The sequence below is a fragment of the Alosa pseudoharengus genome, unplaced genomic scaffold (assembly GCF_046254945.1).
Source record: "Alosa pseudoharengus isolate Yale_2024_CS ecotype anadromous, Long Island Sound unplaced genomic scaffold, YU_APseudo_1.1 YU_APseudo_1.1_scf_1, whole genome shotgun sequence".
NCBI classification, from domain to species: Eukaryota; Metazoa; Chordata; class Actinopteri; order Clupeiformes; family Clupeidae; genus Alosa; species Alosa pseudoharengus.
The window spans coordinates 48,544,061-48,566,560 of record NW_027468564.1 but is presented as its reverse complement, the minus strand read 5'-3'; the positions used below and the strand labels follow the sequence as shown (position 1 = coordinate 48,566,560).

Below are 22,500 nucleotides of genomic sequence, written 5' to 3'. Positions count from 1 at the left end.
ATATTGCATGCTTCTCTATAGTGGTTGTGTTTAAGACTTCATTGGATGTTTTGCAAAAACTAATGGCAAAATAACGTAGGCTAATTGCTGCAGATGACCACAGCAGTGTCAGATAACAGAAAACATATAAAGGGCATTGTAAACAGTGGGGGTTGCGAAAACATGGGGCTCCGCAATTGCTCAAAGTGTCAACACTTTAAAGGTTTATCGAACCTGTAACGCTTTAGGGGTTTGATACAAGCACCGGTGCCCCTGTGTCAAACGTCCCATTTAAACTTTTCAGTGACGTCCGAAGCTTCGTACGTCATCAGTCACGTGACCTTACAACTTTGATACGCGCTCCGATAGCAGATTGCTTCGCGGAAGTTATACGAGCTTCGGTGCCTCGGTGTCAGACTTCCCATCCCTAGTAATGTGCCCAAGTCACCTGGGAGCACTGGTTGTGGTTGAGCCTACCACCTCCAGGTGTGTGCCTCGGGGCATCATGGTGGGGAGCAGGGTTCTCAAGTCTCACGCAATTGTCGTGAGACACTAGCCTGACGAGCCAGACCCACATTAAAATGTAGGGTCTGGACACTCACCGTTCGCAGTGCTCAGTCCGAGGGGCGGGATAATCAGTTGTCTTTCAAATTCCCTCTGCATGCAATAGGACAGCGGCAGCGCTATGAGTCCCATGCGTTTCCCACCAGCGGAGCTAGTTGGCTAGTTCAAACGTTTGCCAACTTAATAAAAGCTTAACTCGTGTCACACTGTTCGCCAACAGCAACATCCATCTTATTTGTTTTCAAGTAGCAGGGAATTCAAGCCAAACCGTTGCAACTCTGACATCAATCATTATGTTAAGCCCACCTAACGACTCTAGTATACACGATTTCATTGGCCTGATTTAGTTTAGATTTCTGGAGCTCACAAGCCAACGGAGAGTTGCTAGACTAGCCCTGACAGCAAATGTAATTTGCTGCCGCTAGGGGCGCGTCTAGATTTCTAGGCTAGTGAGACACATGCAATTCAACAAGTTCACACGCTCACGCGCCACACCTTGCATTTCTCACGCAGAAATATTACTAGGGATGTCAAGGTATCAGCATAATTATTAGAGGACGCGCAGGCATACGAGAGGATATCTCGCAGGGTTCAGAACTAGCGCACCACTCACCAGCATAATCAAAACCATAAATAGCCACCATCCATCAAAAAATAGTGTTTATCCGGGTAAAATTCCAAAATAGGACATTCCCTCCCTGCAACCACGTTATGTTTGTGCGCTTATGTGGGGTTACACGTTTAAGATGTCAAAACTGCACCAAATTATTTTTATTCAGAAATTCAAATGTTTGTCATTTTGGTAAACCAGCCTACTTATGTCACTTTAACAGTGTGTGTAAATCAGGCCTTTCTACGAACACTTAACGCTGTAGGCCTAGCTTACTTTATGGCAAAATTGTTTTCCTATTTATAAACCAAACTAAACTGTCGGACATTAAGAAAACATAATGAAGTGTCGTTGTAGCTTTGTGTAACCCAGACATCAGCAACGTTAATTTTATACGACCTATCATTCTCGTGACTGCCTGCATTTTGCCTGTCGTCACGGCTGCAACTTTTTGCACTCCATGGACCATGTCAACAATGAATGACATTAGCTTATTATCAATGAGTGTTATCAATTTGAGCGAGTATACTACACATATTTTCTAAAGATACAGGACTGCTGCAGACAATGAGCTGCCAACCACCATAATTTAGCCTAATAGCAACCCAAAATAATGAACTTGCTGTCCTTATAAAAAATAAATAGTTGGTCTCGGCATGCCCATTCTTGATCCAATGGTTCAGTGGCAATAGGCTACTCAAGTGAATAAAGCAAGACAGCCTAATAAATAAAATATTTGTCTCACTCAGTACATATATCTCATATATTGGAGAGCCATAGAATATCCCATCGTCAGGATTATTATATTTGAAAATTCCAATCTATCCCACCTTAATATCAAAAGTTATTTCTACTGACATGCTTCCTGGTGACATAAAAACACAAATGGTTTCCCCTTGAAATAAAGGCTGACATAAGAGACATAAGCTATGCAAGATGGGTACAAATCCCTGTCCTGGAAAATACAAGATATAGGATGTATACAATGACAAATTCAAGGTCTCAAAGTGTTAATGCTTCTTTCCAAAAATCTCACCAGAAGTTGTTATTTAAGGGGTTATTTAAAAAAAAATCTTCTGGGGGAGCATGCCCCCAGACCCTAGCCTGGGTGTTCCCATGCTGCCTTGCGCGCGATTTGATTCACGCTGCTAAGGCAGCCTGGAGACCATGGAGCAAATTTTCGCCTGAGATAGGAGACCAATCACAGAACAAGGGGGAAAGCAAGACGATGATGAGCTATGCACAGGCGCATTTGATAGACATCCGTGGCACCCAATAAACGGATCTGGGCATTTTTTTCAAATACGAGAAAATGAACGCTTGGTTCCCAGACCACGTCTCATTGAGAAGTGGTGGCACTAGCCAGGCTACCCAGACCCAGACCTAACTAAGCTGAGTTACCAACCTTTTGAAGTGGGGTCATGTGTGCACACCTTTTGCTACATAGTGCGCAAGTTTTACACACTTATTTTAATAAATGGTGCTTAGTAAATGGTGATCTTAGTAAATAATGCACTTACTTTATTCAATTCTACACACAAGCGAAACATTTTAGTGAGTGAGTGCCCCCCCCAGCTCAAAACTTGAGAACCCTGGTGGGGAGAGTTACAGTATAGCATTTATTTGAACAATATCATCGTGCTATATTGTTGGTATTAAAGAATATATTTATTATTAATTTTAATAAATTAATTACACACACACACACACTTTGACCCCTGATTGTGTGCATCTCACAAAGAGTTAAAGTTTTTGTTTTGTTTGTTTGTTTGGCAGCGGCGCCTGCCTGCTTGTCACTCTGGATCAGCGGCGGCCCAAAGTGCAGAGGCAGCACTGGCAGCACTGGCAGGCAGGCAGAGACGCATTGGCATGCAGGTTATAGAACAGGAGCGCAAAAAGAAAAAGAGAAAACAAAGTAGGGGTGGATTTCAAACGCAGGTACTAATACTGCAGCGATGAGCTGTGTGGGGCTATGGGACAGTTATCTAGTTATCAGAGTTTCTATACCACCGCTCAGCAGGGCTCTCCTGTCAGTGCTGCGACCACAGTGTAATGGATAATTATCTGGTTATTTACCTCCGTTTGCTCATTGACGCTCAGTGTGGAGCGGAGGCCAGAAGTAAACGGACTCATGGGCAGAGGGGGGACCCTGAGTAGCCGATACCGCTTGGCAGTGGACACCGTATAGAGTGAGAGCAGATGGATGACTGAGTTAGTGTTGTGGAGTGCTTAATGAGATGTTATGAGACGCAGTGAGATAGAGTGCTTGATGAGATGTTATGAGACACAGTGAGATAGAGTGCTTGATGAGATGTTATGAGACACAGTGAGATAGAGGCTGTGAAGAGGCCTATTTAAAAGGAAGTCCTGTAGACACACACTGCTTAATAATCAGGTGTCCCTTTGTTACCCAGTTGCACAGACAACTGAAGTGGCGACAGCTTTAAATGCTAACGCAGCATTAGCCCCTAGACTCCCACTTAATCATTAGTCTGACACACATTTCCAAGGAACTGCAAAAGTGTGCTGGCTCAGGTGCAGTTTACCAACAGTAACAGACAGTGAGGGGATCCAAGGATTCCAGCAGTCCTCATTTTTGAAAATCAGGCATATGGGTCAAAAGCCAAACTACTGCTATCTGAACGTCTCTTAATTTTAAAAAAGGCAGTCAGACATGTCCTTTGTGAATCTCTGCTTGAGGGGTTGGCCAGATCTGTTCCCCTCTAACACGATTGCAACACCACGGCAACAGTGAGGGCTGAGGCAGTCCTTCCCCCACTGCCCCATGTCTCAGAGCCTCCTTTCCTCTTGTCCCTTCACATGACAGTCCTGCCCTGTTGCGTTATGCGCCTATCTCTCTCAGGATGAGTGTACGTGGTGGTACAGACAGCCATAAAAGAGTAGAAATGCTGATAATTCAGGCAGAAATATGATAAAAGTCTTGTCACAGTCGCTTCAGGTGCTGATAGGGCCCCTCCATACTACTTTCAATTTTCATTTTGAAGATGACCTTGAATCTTAGCTGGTTGTTAAGCCTCTTGAAGGATTGCTGGCACCAATACAACTGACAAGGGAACATTTAGAAGGTGTGGCAATACTTGACACTCTACTGTATTTTTATTATTATTATTATTATATTAAGATAACAGATAAAACAAACAAAAAAGTAAGACACACTATTCAGTAAATATTTGTTAGTGTGAGGTGCTACTTTGAACATCAAGTAATCTGTTATGGCTGACTTCCTCCAACTCACATGGTAGGGTAGGTTGGGGCTACAGTGTAGACTATAAAGTGGTTTAAATGGTACGTACCTTTTCTCAAAGTGGGAGGCTTTGGCTTTCAGGAAGTCAGTCTGCCAAGACAGCTGGGCATTTTCGGTCATTAAACGGCTCACCTACCAAGAATAAAGAGGGCAGAGACTTTGGGCATGTCTGATCGGAGGGCAATGCTTTTAGTGCATTCATGACAGGAAAGAGTACAAACAAACATCTGTATCTTCCCAGGATATCAAATAATAGAGAAACTGATATCATCCAGGACAAGTACTCAAGTGTCTGAGTCAGTGTGCAAGTCTACACAGGACAAAGTGTGTTGTTTCTTCACTTTGCAGGCAATTTTAGATCCCCATAGGCTGGATCTGTTTCTCTCATGTGCTTAGCACTACTACATCTAAAGAAAATGACTACACCCCGGTATCTCACTCATAACATACAACAGGCCACACATAAGGAGGGTGGGACTGTGTTTGAACTAAATATACTGTAATCACCAAGCGAAAGATGGGTTAACAACTCTAAGTGTTAACCCTTGTTGTGACAGACTCTGTCAGTGTAATGGAAAAGGAATAAACACACACACACACAATGAGTTGCACAGATGTGAGGGGGCAGGTCTCCCTTTGGGCCACTGCAGGATTAATGAAAAGGTTTTGGCTGTAATGAGGCTTGCTTGTGCCTGCTGTAATGATTGAAAAACCACAATGCTAAAGAGAGAGAGAACAAAATGTAACAATCAATGTGCCAACTGGATTTGACCTAAAATATTTACCATTCACTTTGAAGCAAGTGCCAAGTCTTAAATTAATTCTTGATTTATACCTCACCTCAGGAGACATCTACTCATATTTCAGAATGGTGTTAGACCACATCAGAAATGCCATCACTATCGATAGTCGGTCCCAGCGGGATGCCAGCATTTTGACGGCAGGTATGCACATATTTGTGCTGTCTTACAATTATGGAATAAAGGGGTCTGTCAAACTAAATCTCTCTCTAATCCATCCCATGACAATCATGTTGGTCATTATGTTCTATGAGGGTCTTCTGTCAGGACCCCAAAACCAGCCTACATCCCCACCCACCTCACAATGCTGGCAGCTTGACATTAAGATTTAGTTCAAAGATAAGCGCTTTGAAGATGGATGGCTTGTCTGCCCTAGGAGCCTATACAGGCCATGTTTGCCAGTGATGTGTGAGTTTAGGAATCACTGGCATGTGAAGGCATACATATATTATCACCGCACCTCTGTCAAAACACAAGGTGACAGACTGGGATAATGATGGGACATGTATAGTGACAGCAATGACATGTTCTGCCACAGTAGCTTCACAGAAAGCCAAGTGGTGTCTCTCCAGTTCCAGGAATAAGGTTTTTCCTCCACTGCAAAGGTGACTTTGGCGTTTTGTCAAACCCTCAGATAGCACCTTGATTGATTGATTATGCCCAGAAGGAGAAATGGAGCTTTTAATTGTGTGTCAATCATCAACCTGCTTTTATGTACTGCGGGTGTCATAAAGTACCTTAGTTCCTGGGTGATCGCCACTTTCAGCAAAAAAACATGAATTATCTACAGTATAGCACATTGTGTGAACAGATTATTTGCTCATACAGATTTATAATGGTAGTAACCCAAAGGGAAAAAAGCTTCTGAAAATCTACTTAAATTTCACACTAGTGGATAGATATTTATTGCATTAATAGTCATCACCACATAAGACTCTTAGACTAACACCATTCCTGTAACTTCAACAAGGCAGCACACTGAATGAGTTTCTCTCTGATGCATCAGCAAAAGTGGCGTGAAAGTAGAATATATCTCTTGAATTCCTTAAGATAAGAAAGGCGTAATCTTTGTTATGTACAGCACTCCTCGCCACAAAGCCTCCACAACCAAACTAATTTAGTTCACTGATCATCTCGTATTACAAGATGACACACAGTCAGATGAGATGATAACCTTGCTGGTTAGCCTGTCCTGAGTATTTTGCAAGGCGTAATAAAGACACTGCATAGGTAGTCAAATACCAAAGGGTATGCAATCTACGATCTCACCTGAGTCCTTAGGTCCTCCATGACCCCCTCCTGGGCGCTCCAGTCGCGAGGTGGCGGCAAGTTCTCGCGTCCCCAGTCCAGGATGCGTTGCTCCAGGTGGTGGTTGGCAGCCTCCAGGCGCTCCACGTGCTCCAGGAAGCTCTGAAGGCGCTCGTTCAGGTCCCTGAGGGCCCCCTGGGGGTCTTCCAGTGGAGGCTCCATCAAGCCGCTGCACCACATTCCCACGGTTGATTAAAGCAACAAACACACACACACACACACGAAGAAACACACACACACTCGCGCGTACGTGTACAGGGCTGACAGAACGTGTTTTTTTTTTTTTGTTTCGGTTTGTTTTTTAATTCCCCTTACAAGAGCAAAGGCAAGGCTGGCGGTGTGCAGGCTTTTCAGTGGCCCCACCTAGTTTTACAGTCACACACACACATAAGCACCTAGTTTTACAGTCACACACACACATAAGCACCTAGTTTTACAGTCACACACACACATAAGCACTGTTGACTTTGTTAATGTTTGCCCGACAGATGCAAGCTGCACTACTCTCACCTGGTCCACGCGCGTGTGTGTGTGTGTCCAGTTGCTGATGTGGGTCCGCAGCTCGACTTGTTGGGTCAGCGTGCGCAGCTAGGAGTCCCCAACACTGGACCACCACGGCAAGGGGCTTCACACAGGCTCACCTGGGGTCCCTGCGACCAGTCGTCTGGGCCATTGAGGTGTTTCGGTGCTGCTGTTGTTGTTGTGTTCTGCACCCCCCACCTCCCCCAAACCCCTTCTTCCACAGCTGCCTTTCCCCTCGTGCGGAAGCGTTAGTGGAATGCCTGTGAACAGAGACAGAGAGTGATCATGACTGTGTGTGTGTGTGTGTGTGTGTGTGTGTGTGTGTGTGTGTGTGTGTGTGTGTGTGTGTGTGTGTGTGTGTGAGAGTGTGTGTGTGTGTGTTCGCATCCAGGCTACAAACAGCAGGCCCTGGGTTCGCTGCGTGCCTTGCTGTCTATGTGGACATGAACAGGGAGGGTAGAGGGGGGGCCTGCTGCCCACCCTGCTTACATCACGAGGGCTGGGGCTTTCTTTGTGCTCTATGATCCAGGATTACAGCGGCCACCACATAGGATAGAGTCCAGGGACACACACACACACACACACACACAAATACACACACACACAAATACACACACACACATATACACACACACACACATGCACAGCACACACACACACACACACACACATGCACAGCACACACACGCATGCACAGCACACACACACACACACACACACACACACACACACACACATGCACAGCACACACACACACACACACACACATGCACAGCACACACACACACATGCACAGCACACACACACAGACAGACACACACACATGCACAGCACACACACACACACATGCACAGCACACACACACACATGCACAGCACACACACACAGACAGACACACACACATGCACAGCACACACACACACACATGCACAGCACACACACACAGACACACACACACACACATGCACAGCACACACACACAGACACACACACACACACACATGCACAGCACACACACACATGTATGAGGGGCCGTCTAGGCCTTAATTCATACTTGGTCTTACACACACTATCATAATCTTGCACATACACCACTATACTCATGCACACTCACTATTATAGTCATTTTACATGTATGTATGAGAGGGTATAGTCGTGTATGTGAGAGAGTATAGTAGTGTATGTGAAGGAGTATAGTAGTGAATGTGAGAGAGTATAGTAGTGTATGTGAGAGAGTATAGTAGTGTATGTGAGAGAGTTTAGTAGTATATGTGAGAGAATATAGTAGTGTATGTGAGAGACTATAGTAGTGTATGTGAGAGAGTATAGTCGTATATGTGAGAGAGTGTGGTAGTGTATGTGATAGAGTATAGTAGTGTATGTGAGAGAGAGTTTAGTAGTGTATGCGAGAGAGTATACTAGTGTATGCAAGAGAGTATAGTAGTGTATGCGAGACAGTTTAGTAGTGTATGCGAGAGAGTATAATAGTGTATGTGAGAGAGTTTAGTGGTGTATGCGAGAGGGTTTAGTAGTGTATGCGAGAAGGTATAGTAGTGAATGCAAGAGAGTATAGTAGTGCAGTTTGCAGTAGTAGTTTAATATTTAGTCACATAGGACTTGGCTGATTTTTTCCTCAACCACTAGGTCTACACGAACATTGTTGACAGTGCTGATGATGATCAGCCAAGTCCTATGTGACTAAATATTAAACTACTACTGCAAACTGAATGCAAATTAGGCTACAAAGACATGAGGGGTGCCTATTCTATTGTAATTGCCTAGGTTACCAGCTCCTTTTGTCTGGCGAAGTCATATTTTAGTGAACTGAGATCTGAAAGATTGCTGCCATTGCAGTTAGCTGCTGACCTACACGAACATTGTTGACAGTGTAGGCCCCGCCCCTTTCTTGATTTTAATTGGCTAGCTAGAGAGAAGTGACATTGACAAACCAATCAGGAACTGAAAAATCAAACTCCTTCCGTTTCATGCAAACTCCCTTCCGTTTCATGCAAACTCTCTCACATACACCACTATACTCTCTCACATATACTACTATACTCTCTCGCATACACCACTATACTCTCTCACATTCACTACTATACTCTCTTGCGTTCACTAATATACCTTCTCGCATACACTACTAAACTCTCTCGCATACACTACTAAACTCTCTCGCATACACTACTAAATTCTCTCGCATACACTACTATGGTCTCTTGCATACACTAGTATACTCTCTCGCATACACTACTAAACTCTCTTTCACATACACTACTATACTCTCTCACATACACTACTAAACTCTCTCACATACACTACTATACTCTCTCACATACACTACTATAGTCTCTCACATATACGACAATACTCTCTCACATACACTACTACTGTATAGTCTCTCACATACACTACTATAGTCTCTCACATACACTACTATATTCTCTCACATATACTACTAAACTCTGTCACATACACTACTATACTCTCTCACATACACTACTATACTCTTTACTCTCTCACATACACTACTATACTCTCTCACATTCACTACTATACTCCTTCACATACACTACTATACTCTCTCACATACACGACTATACCCTCTCATACATACATGTAAAAGGACTATAATAGTGGGTGTGCATGAGTATAGTGGTGTATGTGCAAGATTATGATAGTGTGTGTAAGACCAAGTATGAATTAAGGCCTAGACGGCCCCTCATATGTGTGTGTGTGTGTGTAAGAGTGTGTTAACGGGGTGGAAAACTGGCAATATGGCTCCATTATTTTTGAGAGAACTCACTAACTGTTTCTCTCTCTACCCCCTACCCCCCCCCCCCCCCACACAGACACACACCGCCCTTTTGGTCAATATTTATCCATGTTTGGTTTTTATAGTCCTGTGCATGTTTGAAAAAGACTAAGAGCAAAGTCTACAGTGCAATAATTACTTTGAATGATGGGCAGACAAAAGTCAACACTGGTGTTTTGATAATGTGGCCAAATGTTAAACAGGTGGAAATCTTGTCGGACTTGAAGTACTGCATAACGTAACGTCACCTTAAAAGGTGATTATTAAGCACCCCCGCAAATGTTCCATTACAACTTCTTAGCAGTAATGCATGTCAGGTGGACGTAGTCACAATCTATTGTGTGTGTGAAAGTGCTAAGTCATAAATATGACAATACAAAATGTCATGAGGTCATCTTTTTTATTTGGATAAGGCCTATCTTCTTTTGAGGTGTTGATATATTATGCGTAATTATTATAAATCCTACTCATTGGAACTGAGAGATAGCTACTGTAGTGGACTGTTATCCATCCAGTCCAGCCAAAGCATTGAAGGGTGGGCACGAAATGGAAAGAAAAGCAACTCTGCCCATGTCAACACAAGGCTAGACTGAAATACACTACGATACACATGTACGTACAGTATGTTGCCAGAATACCCCTCTCTATACAAACACACACACACACGCAAACGCATGCATGGCACTCTTTAGAACATCTCATGGGAACATGCATGGCACTCTTTAGAACATCTCATGGGAACATGCATGGGAAATGTTTTATGAGCTTTAAGGGCATTAGAGGCAGGCCGGTTCTGTGTGTGTGTTATAATGTATATTTAGCCCAGGGCCCGGAGTATGAACACAGCTCAGTTTGACTTCTTCGTCGGAAAGCCTCAGCTAATTAGCGAACACGCTCATGTCTCCACATGTGCTGGGGTACTGCATAGCTGCAGAGATCACATGTTTTAGGGTATGCACGTCTATGGTCTTGCACAGAGCCAAGAGTATGATATCGTGCTCAGTGGTCCTGGACAAGAGGTTGGAAATCCTGAAATGGATTATTGGAGGGAATTCCTTTGGATATCAAAGAGTGTTTACAGAGGAGTTTTACATTATCCTCTAATGTACAGTAATAATATATCCCTGGAGGCAAGGACAGGCATGTACATGCAACACGTTAGCTTCAAGAAGAGTGATTTAACCAGATTTGCTTAATTTTTTTTATTGAGCCCAAAAGGGAACTATGAACTACATGTTGATACACTTCAACCTCTTCAGAATTGCACCTGTTGGACTGCTGTCTTGGCAAGAGGTGCATAGCTGGAATCCTAGCATTAACATTATCCAGTCTCTTTTCTTCTGACAAGGCCTTAGGCATCTCGTTAGCCCATATGCTAATATGCTGATGGATAATGGCTTGATGTTAGCTACCTTTTTCACATTACAAATGCAAATGCTATGTCATGTTGATCTCAAAGTATCTTTGCTGGAGACGTTAGCAATTAGTCGAGGAATCCAGTGGTTCAAACAGTGGTCTCAACCAACAAAAGCAATTTTCATAGCTGACATTCTTGGGGATTGCACAAGATTTACCAACAAGCAACACATTTTCATTTTCCCTCTCTCACACAAACTGTTTCTGATAATATAATGCTGCTTTATGCAATTTTTGCTTTTAGAAGTTGTGTTTGCGTAAAGATGTGTGTTTACTTGTTACCTTTCCATGTTATAGGTCTCTGCATTAGTGTTGTGTTTGCGTAAAGATGTGTGTTCGTTACCTTTCCATGTTAGGTCTGCAGTGTTGTGTTTGCGTAAAGATGTGTGTTTACTTGTTACCTTTTCATGTTAGGTCTCTGCATTAGTGAGCAAGTAGGCCATCATGCCATTTGTCTGTTGTTGCTTTTGTTGTTGTTTTTAACCAGCATAATAATGCGCATCCTTCACTTTGGATATGTGAAAATTCCTCATCAGAGAGGAACAAAGAGTGAACAGAATATAAAAATGCCTGTACCCAGCAAAATCAGATTGGCAGATAGCGGACCGCTGGTGCTATGCCGCTGGTGGCGTGCCACTTGTGGTCCGCCATTGGACCACCATCTCTTTAAATTTAACTTGTCATGAATATTAAGAAAAGTTAAAGGAACCGTATGTAGGATTTTGGCCAAAACTGGTACTACAATCAATTTCAAAATATTGTAGAGCGGTGTACACCGCAGATGTGGTAACTAGAGCAGAGCTGGCAACCCAGATGCCGAAACACTACTGACTTTGTGATTAGTAGATAGGTGGAGGGTTGCGGATCAGGCTAAAACACAAATATGTAAACATCAACATCAGTTGAGGGCTGCAACTTCACTTTTTTAAATGACGATATCCTGGCCGGACTACTGTTGTCAGTGATATAAGTATTTGAAATTAGCATGATTTCCTAATGTCTAGTGACAAATCAGGGCCATTTTATGATTAATTGAATTACATTTCTTACATACAGTTCCTTTAATAAAATTATATATGGAGTATAACTGAACAAATGAAAAAGATTTTAGACCAATAGTGGCAAAATATTGGACAATTTGTCTGCAACCCGCCAGTGGACCGCCAGAGAACCGATGAGCAAAATGCCAGCGGACCGCCAGCTATGCCCCCAATGGACCGACAGTGGTCCGCCAGCTATGCCCCCAATGGACCGACAGTGGTCCGCCAGCCTCTTGCTATCTGGGTGCACATACAAATGAAAGTGCTATTCAGGAAAGCATCAGTGTGGGCTGATGGATCACATCATTCTGCCAGAGTAGCTGATGGTATGATGGTGACCAGGATGTCCTTTTTTACCGTGAATGTCACTATGCGGTTCTGTTTATCTTCTTCTCTTGACCAGAATTCAGAGAAGTAATAATATCAGGGTCAGTCAGGGTCAACTGCGGTCACATAATTCTTCATCTTCCTGATTCTCTCTCTCTCTTTCTCTCTCTCTCTCTCACACACACACACACACACACACACCCACACCCAAAACACCTAGGCTTGTTTGTGATCAGATCAAGATAGCGTTCAAGATGGTTGAGTATGGAACGCCTCTACAGTCTCACAGCAGCACACACACTCAGTCAAATCAATCAATCAAACACTCTTCACCATGATACACCTCGGTGCAGGAATGTGTCCTGTATGGTTTAAATTGGTCCTGTACTTTGGAAACAGTCAGTCAGGCAGATAAAAGACTGGATGCATACTACTACTGTTGACACAGTAAGGTTAGGGTTAGGCTTCATGCAGCATAAGACGAACAATAAAAAGAACACATGCAAAGATATTTCCCCTTTAGGTTCAACAGAAAACATAACCATCTTGGCTCTGTTTTTTATGTTGCATAACACCAATTACATTTGCAAACTGCCAAAAACAACAACAAATACATTCAGCCTGAAGCCTGTCGGGGCATGACACCAAACAACACATTAGAGAAACTAAACGACATCAAGCCAAATCAAAGGCGGAAACTCCTCCGGACGGTTCCTCTTACCAACACAGGGGGCCGCCCACGCTATCTGTCCGTTGACGATCCCTCTCTCTTTCTCTCTCTCTCTCTCTCACTGGGCAAGGTGCACTTCTTCCTTCTTTCCAGTCCAGCAGCTGCTGGGCGTCGGTCGGTGAGCGGGTTGTGATGGCTGAGGCTGATAGGGTCTGACAATCTCGATCTGATGTGGGGTTGAGCAGCACTCCACCCAGATCCTGTTGTCTCGTCTCTCCGTCCGTGTGCTCTCTCTCTCTCTTGCGTGCACGCTCTCCCTTAGTGGCTTGTGACCGCACCGTGAGAATGCAGACTAGCCGGTTCCACTCTCTCTGTCAGGGGCCTGTGGCAGCGTCCTCACACCGCCCGGTCTTACGACAACGACAAGCAAACGTCTCAGAGACACAGAGGCAATCATCTAAAGCAAAACCTGTCAGAACAAGTAGCTGGTCGCCCTCCTTCCCACCTTGACCTCAGGCAAGTGTCAGGAAGTAAGACATCTCTAAGAAACATGGTAATTGGGTCAAAATGGTTCATTTGTGTCTCACAAACCCAAAGGCAGACAGCTTCTGCAGAGGTCTTCAAACATGAACATGAATGCCTTAATCATTCAAGAGGTGAACAGGGAGTGGGGAGTTGGGTTCAGGGAAGGATTATTTTTGCAAGGGGGATTAAAGGAAATTACCCCTTTAAAGGGAGGTCAACATCACAGCACAACCATTTTAAGCCCCAGGACACAAAGACCACATACTTTCATACAATGAGTCCTCGTTCCTCTCCGCCCCCTCAAGTCTGTAATTTTTATCACCCTAACTCTTTGTTAGGGTGATAAAAATTAACCATCCTCCCCAAATACTCAGTTTAGCAATGATTCTGACACACAGGCTGATGGCAATGCATGCCATGCTTCCTGCCGACTCCCTTCATGGGAAACCAATAGAATGTAAGCTATTTGAATTTGTTCTTTCAGATTTGATGTTGACAGTTACTCGCAGGTCCATTCCTCAGACTGTGCTCACTGTGGGAAATGGTTTGTTTATGTTTTATGGCTATGTTTATTTCATACAGGTGAACATTTAGGTGAAAATAAAGCATGAATGTTGGTAAACTGCCATATTGGTACCTACACAGACCGTGACAAAACGTGATGTTATCTAAATGGTGACTGTATAGAAAGATCTTTTTAGTCTAGATTAGATATTTTTTAAGAAATCTGAGTCAGTGAACATTCAGATATCATCAATTTAGAAGGAAGGCTGATAGTGAGGGAGTGGGTGGAATAGTCTAGCATGATAAGCGCAGTATCACACATTGTTTACAAAATAGCCGCATTTCACTTTTTGAAAGGACAAACAATAGCACAGTTTATATTTATGCTTCCTTAGAATGAAGTCGTGATTACATTAGTCACCAGGTATGGCTAGATATGAATGACTTTCATTGAGAGGTCATGTATTGGTATGTTAGAGGTGGGAATTTCCAGCATCACAAAGTAAAGAAAAAAATTGAAGTGAAGTTTGAGTCAGAATGCTGCAGCCTGTCTGGTCTTTAATCAGCCAAAGAAGACACATGTAACTCCTCTCCTCCTCTCCTAGTTACTCTTCATTTGATTCCAATAGTGACAAGAATTAAATTTAAATCTCTCACCTTGGCCTATAGGACACTTACTGGATCTGCTCCCTGCTATTTCAATTCTGTGATCCAGCTCTACATCCCCAACCACCCACTGCAGTCTTCTGACAAGCGTCTGTTATGTCGACCAGCCATAAACGCTAGGTCAAATGCAAGACTCTTTTCCTCGTTGCTAGAATGAATTGCCCAGTGCACTGCATTCCTGCAATAGCTTTGGGTTTTGCAAGAGGGGTCTAAAGACGTATCTGTTCAACTTCAACTTAATTAAGTGGTTCTTATGAATTATGGTTTGTTTATTTATGGAATTTGTTTATTTTCATTATAGATTGTTGATATTGCATTGACATTATTGCTATTATTGCTATTTTCTTTAATGAAGTCTTGCCAATTTTTTAAAACTGTTTACTGTTAAATTATAACTATTATATAATGGTATTTTGTAAGCCGCTTTGGACAAAAGTGTCTCCTAAATTTCATAACCGTAACCAGTCCTATTACAGTATAGGTTTAACCTGTACACCTAAAACCGATTGGCTGAAGAGTTCAATAGAATCAGCTGGTTTAAGTGAACAGATATGTGGTAAGCCTTTCTGAAACTGGACTTTTCCACCTGTGTATATTTTTTTCATGTGTATTTTCTAAATGTGGGTCCAGGTAAATTTTCTTTCTGTTTCTTTGCTGTATCATTGCTTTATTATTATTATTAGTAGTAGTAGTATTATTTTTATTTATTTATTTATTTATTTATTTTTTAATCAAAGTCTGTTGTAGCAGTAGCATCAAGTGCAATTTTCTGTGCAGCCATCTGTTGGGGCAGTACCATCAGAGCTGACTAGTTTAGAGACTGAATAAGTGTCTGATGAAGAAGGCTGGCTCTGTGCACAGGAGCCCCTAGAGGTGAGTGTTGATACTGCACAAACTTCAGATCCCCTGCGCAACCTACTGGTCAGACAACAGGTCAGTGTTTTCAGAAACTTTGCCGCTGTCATTAAGGACCGAAGACATTCCTACCCACTGCAACAGCAACTTCCCATCTGGACACAGAGAGAATTATCTTCTGATCAATGCACATATCTTGGACTATCTCATCATTATTATTTTTTATATGCAATTCATGTTTCATATTTTACAGTATACAGACTTTACACATATTTATGAATGTCTTATCCCTTAGGCCTGGATAGTGTTGAGTGACTGGGACATTTGGAGTGTTAAGGGATTTAGGTAGGTGTCCAAATAAAAGTCTGGTATTTATGTGTGCTCATTCTCTAATCTCCTCTCTACATGCAGGCTTTCGTTCAAACCGGCCTGCAGGACACTAAAACATTAACCTGAACACAGAGTTTATTTGAAACCTATTTGCTTGTTTAGAGTGCCTACATGACATTAAAGCCTGGATGTCTCTTAACTTTTTAAATTTTAATGAAAAAAAGACTGAAGTCATGGTCTTTGGTGGCACTTCTGTGACCCCCCTGGTTGATCTGGGTTTGTTAGCACAGTACCACAAGCCAATCATGACAAATTTGGGGGTAAAAGTGGACTCTGACCTTAAATTTAACAGCCAGATTAAATCTGTGGTAAAATCAAGCTTTTTCCAGTTGAGGCAGCTGGCAAAAATTAAACCAGTCCTTCAAAAACAGCACTTTGAAACAGCAATCCACGCCTTTGTGACCACCCGGCTGGATTACTGCAATGCACTTTATATGGGGGTTAGCGGGTCCTCCGTTGCTCGTCTGCAACTGGTACAAAATGCTGCTGCTCGTCTTTTAACTAGTACACGAAAGTATGAGCACATTTCACCTATTTTAGCCTCACTCCACTGGTTGCCTGTCCATTTTAGAATTCATTTTAAAACTCTTTTATTTGCTTTTAAAGCCGTGCATGGGCTTGCCCCACCTTACCTTTCTGAGCTGCTCCACCCATACACTCCCAGCCGCTGTCTCAGGTCAGCTGACCAGCTGCTCCTGACAGAGCCCAGAGCCAGGCTAAAATGTAGAGGGGAACGAGCTTTTGCCGTTGCAGCTCCAAAACTATGGAACAATCTACCCCTTCACATCAGACAGGCCCCCTCACTGTCTCTTTTTAAGTCCCATCTAAAAACTCACCTCTTTTCTCTGGCTTTTAACCCCAGGTAGTGTGTTGATGGTATGTAGATGTGTTATGTGGGCAGTATACTTTATTTATTCTATTTTATTTTATTTATTGGATTTGAGTTGGTTTTTAATCTCTTTTTACTTTTATTTTAGTTTTTATGTCTTCTTACTTGTATTTATTTTTACATTTATTTTTAGTTAGTTTTTTTTTATCTTTTAAATTGTAATACTTTATCCTATTATTGTGCTTCTGTGGTGTCTTGTGTGTTTCTTATCTTGCTGTACAGCACTTTGGGAACCTTGTGTTTGTTTAAACTGTGCTATATAAATAAAGTGGATTGGATTGGATTGTTTCTCACGGCCTTTCAGAACGTGTAGACTGAATATATAGACTGAGATACCTGTTTAAAATGAACATATATTCAGTTTAACTCGCATGATAAAATCACCTTTACATTAGTGTATACACGAAGGACTGTACTGTATCATGTCTTATTCTGTATCCTATGAATCTTAAAATGCTATTACATAATTTCAATGCCATAAGATCTAAATTTCTAAGTCAAGATGTTTTTTTTTCTTCTTACCTGTGTGTGTGTGTGTGTGTGTGTGTCTGTCTGTCTGTGCGTGCTGAGAACATTATGTGAACTGATTTTTTTTTTTTTAGTTGAGACAGATGGTGCCAAGACAGTCATGCATCAACTTGACACTTCTGTATTTGCTAAAGATTTTTGGCTCAAATCTTCAAATCTGTGTGGATTATTGTCAAACACTTCATGTACTTTTACACATGCATATAGACACACACACACACACACACACACACACAGAGAGAGAGAGAGAGAGGTCTCAGTATGTGTTCCCCATACTTTGCAGTGAGTGTCAAAAAATATTCTTTCAACATATTGAGGTCTAATCCTGTGACCTAGATAAAACTCTAATCTTATCTACATGATTCCCATTTCATTTCAATATAATTTCATCTACACTATATTTATATAGTGCCAATAACATCTGAAAATGCTTTACAGAGCCTGAACTCTGAGCCTGAACATACTGTATTGTTTCATACGCAAAATATTTCCATACAAGTCATCACCTTGAGATCCTTATCTAACCATCTACTCAATAACAATACAGTGCTGCACAGACTCCTTTTCAGTTCATGTTACATAACCCCGCCCCGTCAGTCTTTGGCATCTCATAGTCTTACGATGGTTTTATAATTTGGAATGCCACAAAATACCATTCACAGGTAGCCCTACTGTATATGACAAACGCTGCAATGTCAGAAATGCCACCTGCGTGTAACACTCCGAAAGCCCTGCGGCTGAAGCAGGCCCAGAACAAACACAGACAGACGGGTCATTAACCTGTGTGTGCTACGCCAACAGACAGCAGACAGGGCTATCAACCCCATTGGTTCTGAGTCTTGAGACTTCTCACGCTTATTACCAATGAAAAGAAAGAGATAATAATTACCAATAATTAAGGCCCAACCCCCTTTCTCACCACCCAGATCATTATTTACAAGTAGTCATTTTATTTTTCCAACCAGACCGGTTTGCTGTGTATAGCCTTACTTGGCCTCAGACACATTGTTTTGGAATGAAAATGGTTTTGTGGTAGAGAGAATGCCATTTCCATCAAACTGATCTCTCCAGTGTTACTTTATGCTTTTAACATAAGTACTTTTAATGTAGCACAATAAATTCAATGTAAATCAATGTCTTTTGCACAAATTAAACACAAATAGAGGGATAACTGAAGACTTGTGGCTTAACCACAAAGAACATAGAAGAACAGAAACAGAAAGCAATTAGACCTCCTTAATCCATCATGACACCAGGAATTTGTACATCGCCCCCAGCATTGGATGTGCCCGTAAGTCGATAAAACAACGTACACATGCGGGTTGCAAGGAACAGGGATGGGAAAATTCGGCAGGATTCACTGTGGCATGTCTGGACAATGCTGATTCATCATGGCAGCCAGGGTAGGGTAGAGGAACCATGTGCCGATTTGATTGTTGAAATGCCACTCCTTGGCCGGATTTTTTATTTGGAGACGGAAGAGCTAAAGGGATGTGCACTTGCCAGACTGGATGAACCCAGACTAACCTGTTATCAAATTTGAATTGGCTCTGCAGGTCAGTCTGGAGATGATCCCATTGAGGCCCGTTTCGGAACTTTTCCCCTTTTTTTAGCCATTTTATGGCTTCCAGGGACGTGTTCATTCTTTAGAATTGAGTAAACAACTGTATTTAAAACCTTCATTTACAAGCAATATGTGTTTGGTTAGAGTTCAATGAACCAATTAAGGTTTAATTTCACTGCTGGTTACGTCTAGTTACGTTCCTGGGATTGTGGTCCGGTAACGGATGTCAGTGGGCTCTTTTCTAGACTGACCTGCAGAGCAAATTCAAATAGGCTAACAGGTTTAGTAACTGGCGCACATAAGCATAAAACATCAATTAAAGTCTGAATAAACAACAACTTGGGTTCCCATGGGCATCCATGGCACACGCGGCCTTAGAATTTGGATGAAGTGATGGTTACTTCTGTTCAACAACTGGAGGCAGAGAGACTTGACTAAATTAAAACACAAACTTCTAGTTGTGATTTGAAAGACGAACCAGTAAGACATCTAGCCAGCGACTAAAGGTGACCTCTAAAGGTCGTGAATAGTGATGCTCACTGAATCCAGGAAGAGACTGGTGAAGTTACAAGATGGGGGACCCAAGGAACACTGCAAATTTGCCGGTTTCAAATGAACACCCACAGTGTATATATGCATCCACACCAGCTTAACACTGTGGGTGTTAATTTGACACCGGCAAATTTGCAGTGAAGGTTTTCATTGGACAGTGCAGTTTGAGCTGACTGATAGAAGCAAAGATCCTTGATTACTCACCAACCTTCGCTCCGCTTTAACGTTTTCTGGTGGAAGTCTTTCATTAGAGAGGAGTTCAGCAAGAGCTTATGCATGAGAGGGGTTCAAGCTGCATGCCTGCCATCGTGTTTCCGTCAGGGATTCCATCATGTGAGTCCAAATAAATAAAAGCAGGCATACACATAATGGAAAGAAAATGAGAAATAATGAAAAAGGGTATGAAACAGTTTCACACTATCTCTGTGCACACTATGCATGTGAGCTCTTTGAGGAACTTTTAACATTTATTTAGGCCTTCAGGAACCAATTCAGCAAGAGCTGTTTATCACATACAGTATGTAACAGCGTAAAAGAGGAAGTTGGCACATAAATCTCTGTGGACAACTGTAATACCAGTAATACCACTGAGAATGTCAACTATGATATACGGAAATATGTGGTTTTCATCAAGATAGGAACAAAAATCTAATGCTAATCTTGATACCTGTGGTCAGGTGTGATGCATGCAGGTGGCCCTTGCACAGGATTTCACACCTGATGCATTTTGTTGCCTCCCCGATCCTTAACAGCAAACAGACCACCATCACACACCCATCTCCAGGCTATATATATGTGTTCCATCCTACACCTGATACCTAGATCATCGACATCTGTCCTTTGCAACACTGACGAAGACGCCTGAGCGACCAAACAGCTGCCTCTTGATTCATCATGAGTGTCAAATCCGTCCAATCCGTGCAGCGGAGTTCCTCTTTCTACCAAAAGGGCAGCGGGGTCAGAAGCACTTCGAGTGTGTATGGCGGGGCCGGTGGAAGTGGCACGCGCGTCTCAGCGTGGTTCACGCTGCCCGGGATCCAGGGGGGCTCATTCTTTGATCGCACCTCCGTGTTCAGGTCAAACCTCGGCGTGGGCCTCCACTACGACGAGCAGGCCACCATGCAGAACCTGAACGACCGTCTGGCCAGCTACCTGGAGAAGGTGCGCACGCTGGAGAAGGCCAACGCCGAGCTGGAGGTGAAGATCAAGGAGAGCTACGGGCAGAGGATCATTGTGTCAGAAGACTACAGCCAGTACCATGTCACCATCGAAGGCCTATTTACAAAGGTATGAGGCCTGCTTTGACATCATCTAGAAAATCACACACTGATATAAAAGCTTATCTTGCAAAGCCAACAACTTATACTTTACTTGCTACTTCAAAACATAAACCTCTTCAAAGAGATGTTACTCTACAAAAAAAACCATTAAAATATTGCATTCTATTTGAATTTCAGATAAAGAATCGTTTATGTATAAGCCACGCAGATTAACAAAGTATGACTATATGAAGACCCTGAGCAATATAATGATGGGAGAATATAGAAATGTGTAGCCTGGTCACATCTGTACTAGTAAATATTCACTTATTGGTATCTCTCTTATTGTAGATTTCCATGGCCAGCCTGGAAAACACCAGGGTTTCTTTGGACATTGAAAATGCTCGATTGGCTGCTGAGGACTTCAAAATGAAGTGAGTAAATTAAGCCTGACCTGAAATCCTAGTGTGAATTGTATGATCATTTCATACTACAAACATGTGTTTCATACATTTCTACATTAAAGCAACACATATCCAACAATTTGACACTTGTTGAGGTTCAGTTTTGTCAGGGAACTAAAACACGCATAGTGCTGCTTTAAGTTAAGGAAAGAATGTGGAATACAAAAATAAAGAAATTCATTCATATGACATTTTGAAGCATGTTTCAAGTCCAACAGGCAGGGATGGATTACTGCACGTAATCCGTCCATGCCAACAGGTAGATTGTCAGATAGATTCAAAGATTTGGTAGACTTCTGTGAGAAGTTGATGTGTCAGTTCATAGTTATCTCATTGATAAGGTTCATTCACTGTATGTGCATTATCTTTTTTCTCCATCTTTGGGTGTGTGTGTGTCTCTCTGTGTGTGTATGTGTTTATGTGTAAATTTACTTACAAACACACACACACACACAAACACACACACACACATACACAATTACTAGGTATGAGACTGAACTCGCCATGCACCAGGCAGTGATGGCTGACAACACCAACCTCAAGGGTGTCCTGGATCGGCTGACTATATCGCGTTCCGACCTAGAGATGCGGATCGAGGGTCTGAGAGAGGAGATGGCCTTCCTGAGGAAGGACCACCTGGAGGTAATGCTGCACCAGAGGGGCACTGTCAGAAATGTTCTTATAGAGCTAGATAGTAGTGTTAGTAGTTTGCCCATTGAGGAAGATGTAGTGGCTAGCAGCCTGGTATTGACCCGCATCTGTGTCCCACGCACACGCCAGCGCATGACGAGAATGGCCAACAATTATGACGTCATCTTTGACGCGTGCAAATGTGCACGGAGGAATACACCACCTCCTTTAGTAGTTTGCCCATTCAGGGGAAATGTAATGGCTAGCTAGCTTTTAGCTTGGGACATGTGCATCGCTCTGAGTCAATCATATCAAACTTTAAAACAACATTAAAGCAACATTAAAACAACATTAAAGCAAC

At 42.5% G+C, this 22,500-nt stretch overlaps 2 protein-coding genes across 5 annotated transcripts in view; one reads left to right on the top strand and one right to left on the bottom strand.

Moving 5' to 3' along the window:
- The window catches only part of krt222 (keratin 222), a 30,368-nt gene extending 15,193 nt beyond the window's left edge, over nucleotides 1-15,175 (bottom strand). Inside the window, exons 1-5 of one of the 3 annotated variants that reach the window (XM_076290923.1) lie at nucleotides 15,000-15,175; nucleotides 13,365-13,723; nucleotides 7,037-7,308; nucleotides 6,488-6,695; nucleotides 4,468-4,550 (exon numbers count right to left, since the gene is read on the bottom strand). In XM_076290923.1, coding sequence (XP_076147038.1) covers nucleotides 4,468-4,550; nucleotides 6,488-6,688 — 284 coding nt within the window. In that variant the 5' untranslated portion in view covers nucleotides 6,689-6,695; nucleotides 7,037-7,308; nucleotides 13,365-13,723; nucleotides 15,000-15,175. The other 2 variants (XM_076290913.1, XM_076290903.1) reach the window with 2 other exon arrangements.
- Nucleotides 15,176-20,592: 5,417 nt separating this feature from the next.
- Nucleotides 20,593-22,500, top strand: part of LOC143131379 (keratin, type I cytoskeletal 19-like) — a 5,099-nt gene continuing 3,191 nt past the window's right edge. For both annotated transcript variants that reach the window (XM_076290998.1, XM_076290989.1), the window contains exons 1-3: nucleotides 20,593-21,073; nucleotides 21,397-21,479; nucleotides 21,995-22,151. In XM_076290998.1, the coding sequence (XP_076147113.1) occupies nucleotides 20,681-21,073; nucleotides 21,397-21,479; nucleotides 21,995-22,151 (633 nt within the window). In that variant the 5' untranslated portion in view covers nucleotides 20,593-20,680. The remainder of the gene's footprint in view (nucleotides 21,074-21,396; nucleotides 21,480-21,994; nucleotides 22,152-22,500) is intronic.